Raw genomic sequence first — 11,822 nt, 5'->3', positions numbered from 1 at the left:
TTATTCCTTAGAGCATTAAAGGAGAAAGACGAACGGAATTTTGGGGGTTTATTCTAAAAGCTTTTTCAAAAAATTTGCACCGCTTCACCAAATTCATCTCTCAGCAAAATATCTCACGCTATTCCAACAGGATTAGTGGAGCGTAGTAAGGCTTTATTCACTGCATAATCAAGTTGTTGAACGAAAAAATATTAAGATTGATTTCAGTAAACTACTTAAAATTTAAAAGAGTTGACCGACAATATTTCACAGTTATGTGACAATGCAGATATTAAGTATATACGTTTTCCGAATACTAGCTTCGCTTATCTTCATGGTATATCGCTCGAGGGACATTATTCCTGTCACTGTACTCACAATGAATGGGAGAACACTGTTGGAATAATTGTTTGAACACGACTCACCCTAGGGGAAGATAAAAAATAAAGAATTCTTCTTTCAAATGTGATAAAGTGGCCACCAGTCGCCACCATCCTTTTAAAATGATTTGATATGGTTTACATGCATCTCAGTAGATTTCCTGGAAAATGGCGATGTTAACGTGAGATATTAGCAATTTCCCAGTTTGCATCACAAGAAGATTAGTGTCTAGAAATTAATTGTAGGTAATTAATGAGGTATACCATTAAGCTAATTGCTCTAGATAGAAATGACTCAAATGAGAAGTTTGGTAACAAAAAAATCAAAATGGTTTCTTTGCAAGGAGAGGTCGATTCCGACGCCATATTTCCCTTATCTTGCTGTGAACGTCGTCCTTAGCAACTTTACACAAATCCTTGTTTGCTTAAAAAGTTGGACGTTTCTAGAAAAAAAAGATACTTGCCTTCTCCCAAGCAATCAATACAACTCAGTGTGGTCGGATAAGGACCGAGAAGAGCTGGCCTTATTTTGCTTCATCACCCTCAACTTTTGATCTTGGGTTTGCAAAATCGATGGCGTGCGGCAAGTTCGTACAATACCAATAGTTTGGAGGAGAGTGTGTCCCCAATACTATCCATTCTACATACATTGAGTCTAAACAATACATGAATGATACAGCATCATCGATTGGGAGATCGACGAGAGCAAAGGACAATACATTCAGTCAATATAATCGAAACGCATGGTTCCTATTGGATCGATGTCTATTGGATCAAAGGGAAATGACGATTTTAGATAATGCTTCCGTCCGCTTCCGTCTGAGCAGAGCATGTGAAATTTGATCATCCAGTTGATGAAACTACAAGAGACACTCGCGACAGAGAATTCCAATAATCAATATGATGAAGAAATATAATATAGTTACTGTATATCAGCGATCAGTTGCAAACGCACATGAGCGCACTGATGACCAATAAGGCAATAACATATCGAATTATCAAGGGATTCCCCTAAAAAAAAACAAGTGTAATTACGACTACTATATGTTCTGGAGCGTTATAGGTAATCTTAATCTTAATTAAACGACCAACGACAAATAAGTGCAATTTGCTTGTGAGGAAATTTGGTACTATGGCGCAACCTTTTTTTTAAATAAACGAGCGTAACATAACTGACCTTTGAGTTTTCTTAGGATTTAAAATAGTATTAAAAAGAATAGCCTCACGCTCGATTGTTGATGGGTCTTTCACTCTTTCTTTCAATTTAGCTCACACAGCCTCACTGTAGTATTCAGACACACCACAAGGAGCGCTGTATGTCTGTACTCTTAGGAGTTGTGGATCAGTGTTAGGGCCTTTAATTGTATCTCAGCGAAAGTCGAGGCGGAATTTGGAGTAAGTTAACCGGCCTCATTTTCTAAATTTGTGAAACACATTTCTTGAATGTTTTTTTTTCTTTCAACGTGTGTCACCTAGTATTAACTTAACTCGGTATACAAGCTAACGGTACAAAAGCTAGAATTCAAGAAGTCCAACAGAATCAGCAATTTGTTTCGATTCTCCTATTAATCCTATTAATAATACGTCGATGTTTTAGAAATGAAGCCTGTAGAAATTCTCGCTAACTTACATCCAGCTTTTACTTTGTAAAGGTTGTCAGGGGTTGTCAGACCCAACAAACGTGACAGTCTCATTGTTGTTTGACCAACAAAACAAAAAGATTTTTAATGTGAGTTTTCAGCAATCAATGTTATTTTTTATTTGATTTTGAATGCCCTTCTTTCTTCTTATAGATGGATGGTCACAATAACCAGCAACCACCGTTTCCATTGTATTATGGATACCAATATGCTCAGCCTCAGCCCAACAATTTCCCTCATGCAATGCAATATAGTTTTCCTCCTCCCCCATTCCATGAAATGAATTTTCCACCCCCTATACCTTATGGGATATACCCACCACCACCACCACAACCATTTGCAATTGGCCCACATGCACAACAAACAAGTTACCCACCAGCAATTTCCCATTCTTTTGTGCCAAACTATCCTCCATTGAATCAGTATCCCCAGGCTGCCCCGTATCTCTCAGCCCAGCAACGTCCATCAGCTTGCAGTTCTATGCCCACAAGTAACACTCACCCACAAACTAATAAAGTTTCAGGATCATATTCAAGTCATAATTCCACATCGAAAAGACCTTTACCTATTAAATCAAGCCAAAAGCCTCACTCCAGTTCTTCATCTTCTACAAGAACAGAGTATAAGAAGTCACATCAACATTCTGCTCATGAGGATGAACCTATCACCCCACCGGACGAATATTCTAGCCTAACTCCTGAAGAAATTATTGAAAATGAGAAGAAAACATGGACTCGTTGTGCGCCTGCAGATCTGTTCTATGCTCGGGATCTGGACAATCCTAAATTGATGCGTGGCACCGACAAATTGAAAGCTACTATTGATCAATTTCGCATTAAGCTGCTAGAGCGTGGCGACAAAGCTCGTACAATGCAGCCCAAATTTGATTACCCTCCCCGTAAAACAAGGAGACACAGTACGCAGTGTGGCGGTTCTTGCAAGGATAAATCCAAAAAGACTTGCGAGTCCGATTCAAGTACTTCTGATTCTTCTTCAGAGGAGGAAGACGAAGTTGATCTAGTTCTTCAAGAACTGGAACGAAAGAAACAACATCCGTCAAGACTTCACCCTGAACTGTGGTTCAATGATCCAGGAGAAATGAATGACGGTCCTTTGTGCCGCTGCAGGTAAAGAAAACATTTCCATTTTATTTCTATTTATTTTCATAATAAAATAAAAATCTTGTTTCTCTGTAGTTTCAAAGCACGTCGGACTGGTATTCGACATGGTATCTACGCAGGAGAAAAATCGTCTATGATATGTGACCGGAATTCTAACAACGGTGACATTTTGCATCACTACCGAGTGACCATTTCCCCACCGACAAATTTTCTCTTAAAGAGACCGACCGTTATTCATCATGATGGACACGAGTTCATTTTTGAAGGTTTCTCGCTTTTGTCTCACTACCCACTAGATAAAGTGCCTACCTGCAAAGTCATTCGATTCAACATTGAATATACGTAAGTGTCCCATATTTTTCATTTCGATCCAACAGACATCATGGTAATATTTAATTTTCGGTATAGAATCGTCTACATTGAAGAAAAAGTTCCCGATAACTTTACAATTCAAGAACTTGAATTGTTTAGTCACTATCTATTCCACGAGTTACTTGAGTTGGTCGACTTTAACCTCCATGCAGCTGGAGATACGAACGGTTGTCCGCAATTTCATATCCTACCGCGTTTTGTGAGAGACTTACCTGACCACGGCAAAGAGATGTTGTCGATGAACCAAGTGCTACAGTATCTAATCCAACAGAACGTTCCAGTGATTGACGAAACAGAATTGGGTTATCAACTTAAACTACCCCAGGTACGGTTTTATACTGCCCTAGTTTTGTGTGTTGACATTTTTACATTGGTTGAAATAAATGTTCTAACTGTTTCCTATTTTTTACGGTTTCTAGCATGATTGGCAGAATATGGCTGATTTTACAAAAGGAATGATTGTCACGAAGCCAGGTTCCAAGCCGTGTTCCCTCAGGGTTGACCAGCTTGATCGCGACCAACTCCGGATGGATGTCATCAGCTACCCGGAGATTGTCCATTTTGGCATAAGGCCACCTCAACTCAGCTACGCAGGCAATCCCGAGTATCAAAAAGCATGGCGAGACTACGTTAAATTTCGCCACCTGCTAGCCAATATGCCGAAGCCGTCATTTGAAGACAAGCGCAAATTAGAGGCAAAGGAGAACAGACTCCAGGAAATGCGACTCCAGAATAATATGAAGCGCGATGTAACGGTCGCTGTTTCTAGTGAAGGATTTTACCGAACCGGAATTATGTGTGATGTCGTCCAACACGGGTAGAACAAATTCTCCACTTACTTTTTAACTCTTTATTTATATGTATTTTTATTTTTTACCTATTCCTTTAGAATGTTACTCCCAGTGCTGATTACGCACTTACGCTTCCACAAGTCACTCGATGTTCTGGAAGACAGGATCAAATATCGTTTCAAGAATCGATATTTGCTTCAATTGGCTCTTACCCATCCTTCGTATCGTGAAAATTTTGGAACTAACCCGGACCATGCCCGCAACTCTTTAACCAATTGTGGAATACGTCAGCCGGAATATGGTGATAGACGCATTCACTACATGAACACACGAAAACGAGGAATCAACACATTAATCAACATCATGTCCCGGTATGAGATGTTAACAGTTTTAAATGCTTTCCATTCATCTCTGTAACTAAATTTGATTTCGTTAACAGCCTTGGCAAGAAGCAGGAGACAGAATCTAGTATCACTCACAATGAGCGACTGGAATTCTTGGGTGATGCTGTAGTTGAGTTTTTGGCTTCCATCCATCTGTATCACATGTTTCCTGATTTGGAGGAGGGTGGTTTGGCAACCTACCGAGCTGCAATTGTCCAGAATCAACATCTTGCCCAATTAGCCAAAAACCTTCAACTTGACCAGTTTATGTTATACGCTCATGGATCGGATCTGTGCCACGACCTGGAATTGCGACATGCGGTATGGAAATCACGCAGTGGAATTTATTTACTGGATATTTTTGTCGAGATCGGAGACACATGGTGTCTTAAAATATTTATTTTTTTCCTCATCCCTCCCTTTTTTTGGTTTTTATTTCTCACATCGGCATACTAATTAGTGTCTTTATTTCTTGATTGAACAGATGGCCAACTGTTTTGAAGCACTGATGGGAGCACTCTTCTTGGATGGTGGAATAAATGTGGCTGATGGGGTTTTTTCCAACACACTCTTTATGAACGAAAAAGACCTTTTGGACGTGTGGGTCAATTATCCACCCCATCCATTGCAAGAACAAGAATTGGGCGGTGATCGTAAATGGATCGCATCTTTTCCTCTTTTGCAAAAGATGGTTGAATTTGAAGAGTCGATTGGAATCAAGTTTACCCATATTCGACTTCTTGCCCGAGCTTTCACTGACCGCAGTATTGGTTTTAATAATTTAACTTTGGGATCTAATCAGCGTTTGGAGTTTCTTGGTGACACAGTTCTTCAGCTGATAGCATCCGAGTATCTATACAAATTCTTTCCGGAGCATCACGAGGGGCATTTGTCTTTGCTGCGAAGTTCCCTCGTCAACAACCGGACCCAGGCAGTTGTGTGTGATGATTTAGGAATGACCAATTACGCCCTTTATTCGAGCCCTAAAGCGGAATTGAAGACAAAAGACAGAGCTGATCTTCTAGAAGCCTTTTTAGGTGCACTGTACGTCGATAAAGGATTGGAAGACTGTCAAACATTTTGCCAGGTGTGTTTCTTTCCTCGCCTGCAAGACTTTATCCTTCATCAAGACTGGAATGATCCCAAATCCAAGCTTCAACAATGCTGCCTTACGTTACGTACAATGGATGGCGGAGAACCGGATATTCCCGTGTACAAAGTGATCGAGTGCAAAGGCCCAACCAATACGCGCGTTTATTCTGTTGCTGTTTATTTTCGTGGAATTCGTTTAGCCAGTGCTTCTGGGCATAGCATTCAACAAGCTGAAATGAACGCAGCTAAAGAAGCCTTAGAAAAGTCTAAAGATCTCTTTCCGCAATTGAATCACCAGAAAAAAGTGATTGCCAACACTAGTGTTACTATGCCAAATCGAAAAACGGGCTCTGGGTATCCTCATGTTGAAGGGAACGGAGCAATTAAATTTGAAGAGAAAGAAGGTGGTGCATCGACTTCAAGTGATACTTATCATCCCGATTGGTATCTACGTAGATCGAGTTCCAGCAAACGAGATACAATGCAGTAAGTCTAATATTTTTTAGTATTTAAAAATTGTTTGAGTGATCGATGAAAACAACTGAGACGAATCAGCCAATGTTTTGTAGCTATTGTTCTAATAGTAAATTATTATTCCCGTAGTTCCAAAGATTCAAGGAGTCGAAGCAATCGAAGGAGCCGAAGCAGCAGTTCAAGAAGCCGTAGTCGCAGTCCTAGGAGAACCCGAAGCCGCAGTCCTGTGAGAAGTCGTAGTCGCAGTTCAAGGAGAAATGGAAGTTACAGTCCAAGGAGAAATGGAAGTTACAGTTCAAGGAGAAGGAGAAGTTACAGTCCAAGTCCAAGTAGGAGCCGAAGCAACAGCACAAGCAATAGTGCCAGCAACACAAGTAATAGAAGCGGCAGTTTTGTTGCTGCTGTGCCTGAAAACACTGTTGCTAACATCTGCTCCAGTATTCAAACTGGTGGGAGATCTAATAATTTAGATGTTGTCCGGAAAATTCGCGCTCGGAAGAGCAGTGGAGAACTGAGTTCTTCTGGACAAAGTGATATCGAGGATAAAACTTTGTAATGGTAATCTCGAAGATATCTCACCGATTTAAGTCAATTCTAACCAAGCTTAAAATTAATGTTTCGTTTAAAGTGTTTGTGTTTTAGTGTCAAAACTTCTTGTTTCTGCAAACTTGACAATTAAGAACCCAGCTGAACCTAATGATTGTACTGTTCAGATTAATACACTTAGATACCATACCTATCTTCGTTCAACACGCGCATAAATGTATTGGAAATATAGGGATTAATCAGCTTTCTCTCTATAATAATTCGGGATAACTATGAAATGTCATTTTTTAGCTCTTGAGCTGGACTTGGAGAGTCCGGTATCCTATAACGAGTAAAAGCAAGCATTAGTAATTCTTTCATTTGTGAAACGAATTTAAGACAGTCGAACTTCTCTATGTCTGTGAACACAGACTCGGGTCTCTTTAATAGCATAGCCGAAAGTAGAATCGATATGTGCTCCGGCGAAGGAGCTGCGATCAATCCTTGCTCTTCTTCGCTGTAATGCGTTATCAGGATTTGGTGCAGTTGTTGATAGCTAGCGACTATTAAATTCTTAACAGGTCTGTGACACGAGGAAAGAAAGGCACGAGGTTTGACGTGTGACGAACAAGGAAAATTTGATCGAAATTCATACCTGAACAAGATAAATTCGGTTTCTCTATTGGCCAAGTAAAGTTGCAAGCTTCGTTGAACGACGGGCAAACGAGTCCGGAGATACTTTTGCGATTCGCTAGAGTAATTTTGCACAACATCAGGTTGCGCAAATGATTGTTTCGTTAGCCCAGACAAGTCGGCAGCATTATTTTTCAAATAAGCCGTCATCTGTTGAAAATATTTACAAAATTTAGAAATAGGAAAAGAAGAAAGGAGATGAATTTCTATTACTTTCGCAAGGTAAACACGAATAGGTCCGATCAAAAAGTCGCCGCAATAATCGATAAAAGCTTCACATGTCGACTTGAGTTGGCGGTCGGCCAAGCGCCTAGAATCTGCGAATAAATGTCCGATAATGTTATCAATGGCGAACGTATTAGAGGCACATTAACTATGATACCCTTCAAATGTTCCCTGACTTGCGGGGCTCCTTCAAGAAGAAACTCAAGCAACGCATTGCTAGCTGAGAGCGAAAATAGTCGGCCTTTCTTCTGGAACAATCCCAACGCTAAAGGCAACAAACACAGCTGTGCTAATTCATGGCTGTTTTAATTCTTTTTCGCAAAGTAAAAATATCTTACCGGCAGTTTTCACAGAACTGAAATCCAGACTCATTTCTTTGACAGCAAAGTCGACTTGAAAAGGAGCGATCTGACAATCAACAAGAGAATGATCAATCATGACGAGCGCTTTTAAATAAGGAAATATGACAGGGTTATCACCTGCTCACGAAGGATTAGGAGATGTTTGATGTGGAACAAATGGGCGTCTAGGGTGGTTTTGTTTGTCATAATCTGGGACGCAGCATTTGCCAAGGCCGCACAAGCCGCCGCTAAAACTTCCTTTTAGCATGCACAGGAAACGTAACAATAAATCCAGAAGTTTTTGAATTACTTAAATTTTCAACTTTACCTGGGAAAGACCTTGGAATGTCGAACGATCGACAGAGCGGTAAAGTTTGGATAGGCACAACAAGGCTCTCCTCAAAGGGGGATACCACATGCCGTGCAAATCGGCCGGCGAATCTGAAAAGAACAAAAAGAGTAAATTATAATGAGAATTTATATCTGTTAAACTAGGAATAAAAGCAATTGATCTTGAGGTGTCGATGAGATCATAAAGGCGTGAGCATTTGAGCAAGGTGAAACCACAATCGAAAAGGGAAAAGGAAAACACGAAACCCGAGAGTCTAGACTCGGGAGTCGCAAAAATCGGCCAAGGCCAGCTATGGGGGTGGTGGGCTGAATCATCGGCATCGTTTCGCGGATACAAAGCCCAGAGGGGTGAGGCAAAAATAAATCACAATAATCATCCGGTACGCGTCATTGGGGTTACTACGTGGTTGGGAATAAATTTGTCGTGTAGCATTACTTCCAGTGTGGGAACGAACTGTATCCTGGGACGAGATAGACGAGACGGAAACGGAGCGCCCGAGACTTTGTGAAGCCTGATTTTGCAGTCCTTCCGCGATACTCTATGTAAAGCCGAAAACGGCAATGTCAATGGGAAAATAACGATATCAGAATTGAATTCGAGGCTACACATGATATCTAGTATATGCATTACCTCCATCATTTCCAATTTCTCCGGGTACGCCAAATCTCCGGAAACGGGCTTGTATCCGATGATATCATTTTGAACGTAGATGTGGGCCCGATAAACCAACCTCTCTTGCACATCAGAAAGGAGTTGCAAAACGGTGCGGTGAAACGCAGCGAGTTGTTCGGCTAGAAAAGTTGAAAGAAAGAAAAAAATAAATGAATGAAAAACCGGTTTAGTGCCATAAGGGTGCCATGACATCATTTACGGTTGTTGTTGATGTGTTCGTCAATCATTTCCACGCGAAGAATAAAACAAAGCTCAGCCAAAGTTTCCAAGTGATTAGAATGAATAATGTGCGGGCGGAGGAGGTCGTACAACAGTGCACACAGCTGGTCCATATAATCACTAGAGAATGAGTGAAAATCAATTAATAAAAAGAAAAGGAAACGTTCACGCTTCAATCAACTCGTAGCGGAACGGTGCTTACTCAAGTAATGGGGATTGTAGGCCGAAAAACTGGTGATAAAGTTGCCATTCGTCATGGCATATACGCAAGAGAAACGTGCATGAACAGCGAGTTAGGGCGCAGTGGTCGCGCAGGTAGGTGGTTGAAAGGTCCGTTAGAGAGGCCACGACGCTGGGTCGCAACAACAACAAGCGCTGGTTGAAGTACGCCGCATGACAATCACTTAACAATTGCTCGTATCTTTATCAAAGAAAGAAGAAAGAAAATGGATGCTCCAGAATGCCTGTTCTCAAGTTTCTGGAATGAAATATGTATGCGAAACCTACTCAGGTCCTTTTTCATGGCGCTGTTCGATATCGGTCATAAGCTGTTTCATCTTATCGGCATGTAGTCGGAATTTACCGTACAACAAAGTAAATGCGTAACTTTCACCTGCATTCGAGAAAGACGAGCAAGTCAGGAACGGTTAAGGGGGTCAGCTTGGTACTTTATACCTGTTGTTGGAGTACTGCCGTCCGACTTTTTTGCTTGTTGCACACACTGCTCCAGGGCTTGCAGAACCCAACCTCGTACAGATGACAAAGCAGTGTTAAGGCAAACCCTGTATTTGGTTACGTAAGTCGACGATTCCCTGTATTGAGGCTGTAGAAAACGTGATTGAGTATAAATGGCGAAGAAATGACACCGCGATCGGATGTTGCTTACGTGAGATTGCATGTAGTCGATGCATTTATCAAGGCGATCCAAAATGTTGCGAAAAAGTTCCCCATGAACGGACAGAGTAGGTGAGCTAAGTTGGGATTGTATTTTTTCATACTCAAGGAAGTATGAAACTTTATTCTCCAACTCGTCAGCCAGGTTTGACAGCTTGGTCTGGTCTATTAGCATTTGCTCACATGCTTCATGCAAGGAGGTGGTTTTATTTGAGACAAAGCCATACTGACTGTTGAGTTTGGACAGTTTGTCTAGTGTTCCTGTCACTTGACTCAATAATTCTTGACAATCTCCTTGATGTTTCTCCAACTGGGCTAAGTAAGCTCGATACTCTGCATCTTCCTCCTGCAGCATTTCCCACTCCAGTTCAGAGTACCATTGGTAAAACTGAAAGTAAAACTAACATTAACCACAGAACTTAGCTACGACAACTTCATTAACTAATAACCTGTTGTGATGAATCAATAGTCTTTTCACCGCTCTTCAAAGAGGCAAAGCTATCCAGAATCGTAGTGTCACTATGTTTCTTATCTTTAACATATAGAGGGGTAGGGGCTTTCGTCTCTGTTATTTCCTGTGTTATGATACATTGGTGACATGAAATACGTTGAATAAAACGGCATGGGGAAATTGTAAAAGACTTACATCTTGGGCGGTTAGCTTATGATCGCACAAGGCCGCCAATTCGATAATCGTTTTCTGCTGCTCTTCTGTAAGTGGTGCCAATGGATTTTCCAAATTGTCCCATTCTGCCAGATTTTCCCAAACTTCGCGTTCTTCCGTCTCCATTGTGATTCGTGAAGTTTATTTTTTGTTCTCGTGTCAAAATTTTTGCAGACGTCAACAAGAGCCGGTAGGGTGCGTTCGTAAACGTCATGGGCGCAGAGACATGCCGGTGCTGAAAATGTTGTGGGTTCTTGTGACTTGTGGAGTCGGAAATTGCGGTTCTGGTTACGCGTAAGAGAATCCTTCTCATTTCTCTTTCTTCATTCCTTGTCTTACTGCATTGCATTGAAACAAAAAGCAATAATAAGATGCGTCGAAAGGACGAAAACATCCGCTTTGTTCGCACGCCAAGGCGCTTGTGCCGGACGCCAGATCATCTTTTTTGTTTACTACACTTTTTTATTGCCGTGTACATCGTTAACAAGATTTAAAAATAAAAAAAAAAAATTGTCAATTTGTCGTCCCCGGAAGCTTCCCCGTAAAATTATCAGAGCGATGAATGGTTGTCCGCGAAACCGAATTCAATGACACCTAAATTAAAAGTAAGTATCCATTTTTAGACGGTCACGGCAAGTGCCTTTTTCATCTTTGCAGCAGTTTCTATTTTTTATTATTATTTATTTTCAATGGAGAGGGGGAAAAAAAAGGAAGAAGATTTCCCCTTGGAAGTTTCGCTTCCTGTCTTCAATCTATTCATAGATCTTTCGATTCCGGTAACATCCGCTGAGCTCAGGGAGTATGTACAGGGACGAACAGTTTGAATACAATCTCCTTTGCCTTGGGTACCGAAAACCGACTCTTTTATCTCTCATCATCGGCGGACGTGAGAGAATCCAGTGGAAGTTGTGAGCGACGAGTAGCGCGTGTTACGACATCCGAACCGCAACCGCCGAGTCGCGTGAAGACATGACTGGTTTCAAATCATTTGTGATATACAACACA

General features: G+C 41.1%; 2 protein-coding genes across 3 annotated transcripts; one reads left to right on the top strand and one right to left on the bottom strand.

The window, feature by feature from the left end:
* Window positions 1–1,746: 1,746 nt before the first annotated feature.
* On the top strand, window positions 1,747–6,967 carry LOC124192996 (ribonuclease 3-like). The gene is made up of 9 exons (XM_046586617.1): window positions 1,747–2,088; window positions 2,153–3,126; window positions 3,196–3,462; window positions 3,529–3,817; window positions 3,912–4,309; window positions 4,382–4,654; window positions 4,723–4,987; window positions 5,151–6,244; window positions 6,362–6,967. The coding sequence occupies exons 2-9, from the start codon at window positions 2,153–2,155 to the stop codon at window positions 6,786–6,788; spliced, it is 3,987 nt and encodes a 1,328-aa protein (XP_046442573.1). The 5' UTR covers window positions 1,747–2,088; the 3' UTR covers window positions 6,789–6,967.
* Window positions 6,968–6,973: 6 nt separating this feature from the next.
* On the bottom strand, window positions 6,974–11,030 carry LOC124192998 (conserved oligomeric Golgi complex subunit 3-like). 2 transcript variants are annotated; one of them, XM_046586628.1, is made up of 17 exons: window positions 10,800–11,028; window positions 10,603–10,728; window positions 10,146–10,541; window positions 9,935–10,082; window positions 9,767–9,872; window positions 9,462–9,680; window positions 9,240–9,379; window positions 8,999–9,159; window positions 8,804–8,906; window positions 8,345–8,457; window positions 8,155–8,274; window positions 8,014–8,083; window positions 7,833–7,940; window positions 7,664–7,767; window positions 7,413–7,600; window positions 7,167–7,340; window positions 6,974–7,100 (listed from the first exon to the last, which is right to left on the bottom strand). In XM_046586628.1, the coding sequence occupies exons 1-17, from the start codon at window positions 10,941–10,943 to the stop codon at window positions 7,049–7,051; spliced, it is 2,472 nt and encodes an 823-aa protein (XP_046442584.1). In that variant the 5' UTR covers window positions 10,944–11,028; the 3' UTR covers window positions 6,974–7,048. The 2 variants fall into 2 exon arrangements, with proteins under 2 accessions (XP_046442584.1, XP_046442585.1); XM_046586629.1 differs by lacking the exon at window positions 7,833–7,940 and having other exon boundaries at window positions 10,800–11,030.
* Between the last annotated feature and the right edge of the window lie 792 nt (window positions 11,031–11,822).

Source organism: Daphnia pulex, chromosome 4, assembly GCF_021134715.1.
Source record: "Daphnia pulex isolate KAP4 chromosome 4, ASM2113471v1".
Taxonomy (NCBI): Eukaryota; Metazoa; Arthropoda; class Branchiopoda; order Diplostraca; family Daphniidae; genus Daphnia; species Daphnia pulex.
Note: the sequence above shows the minus strand (reverse complement) of the source record. Positions and strands in the feature narration are given on the sequence as shown.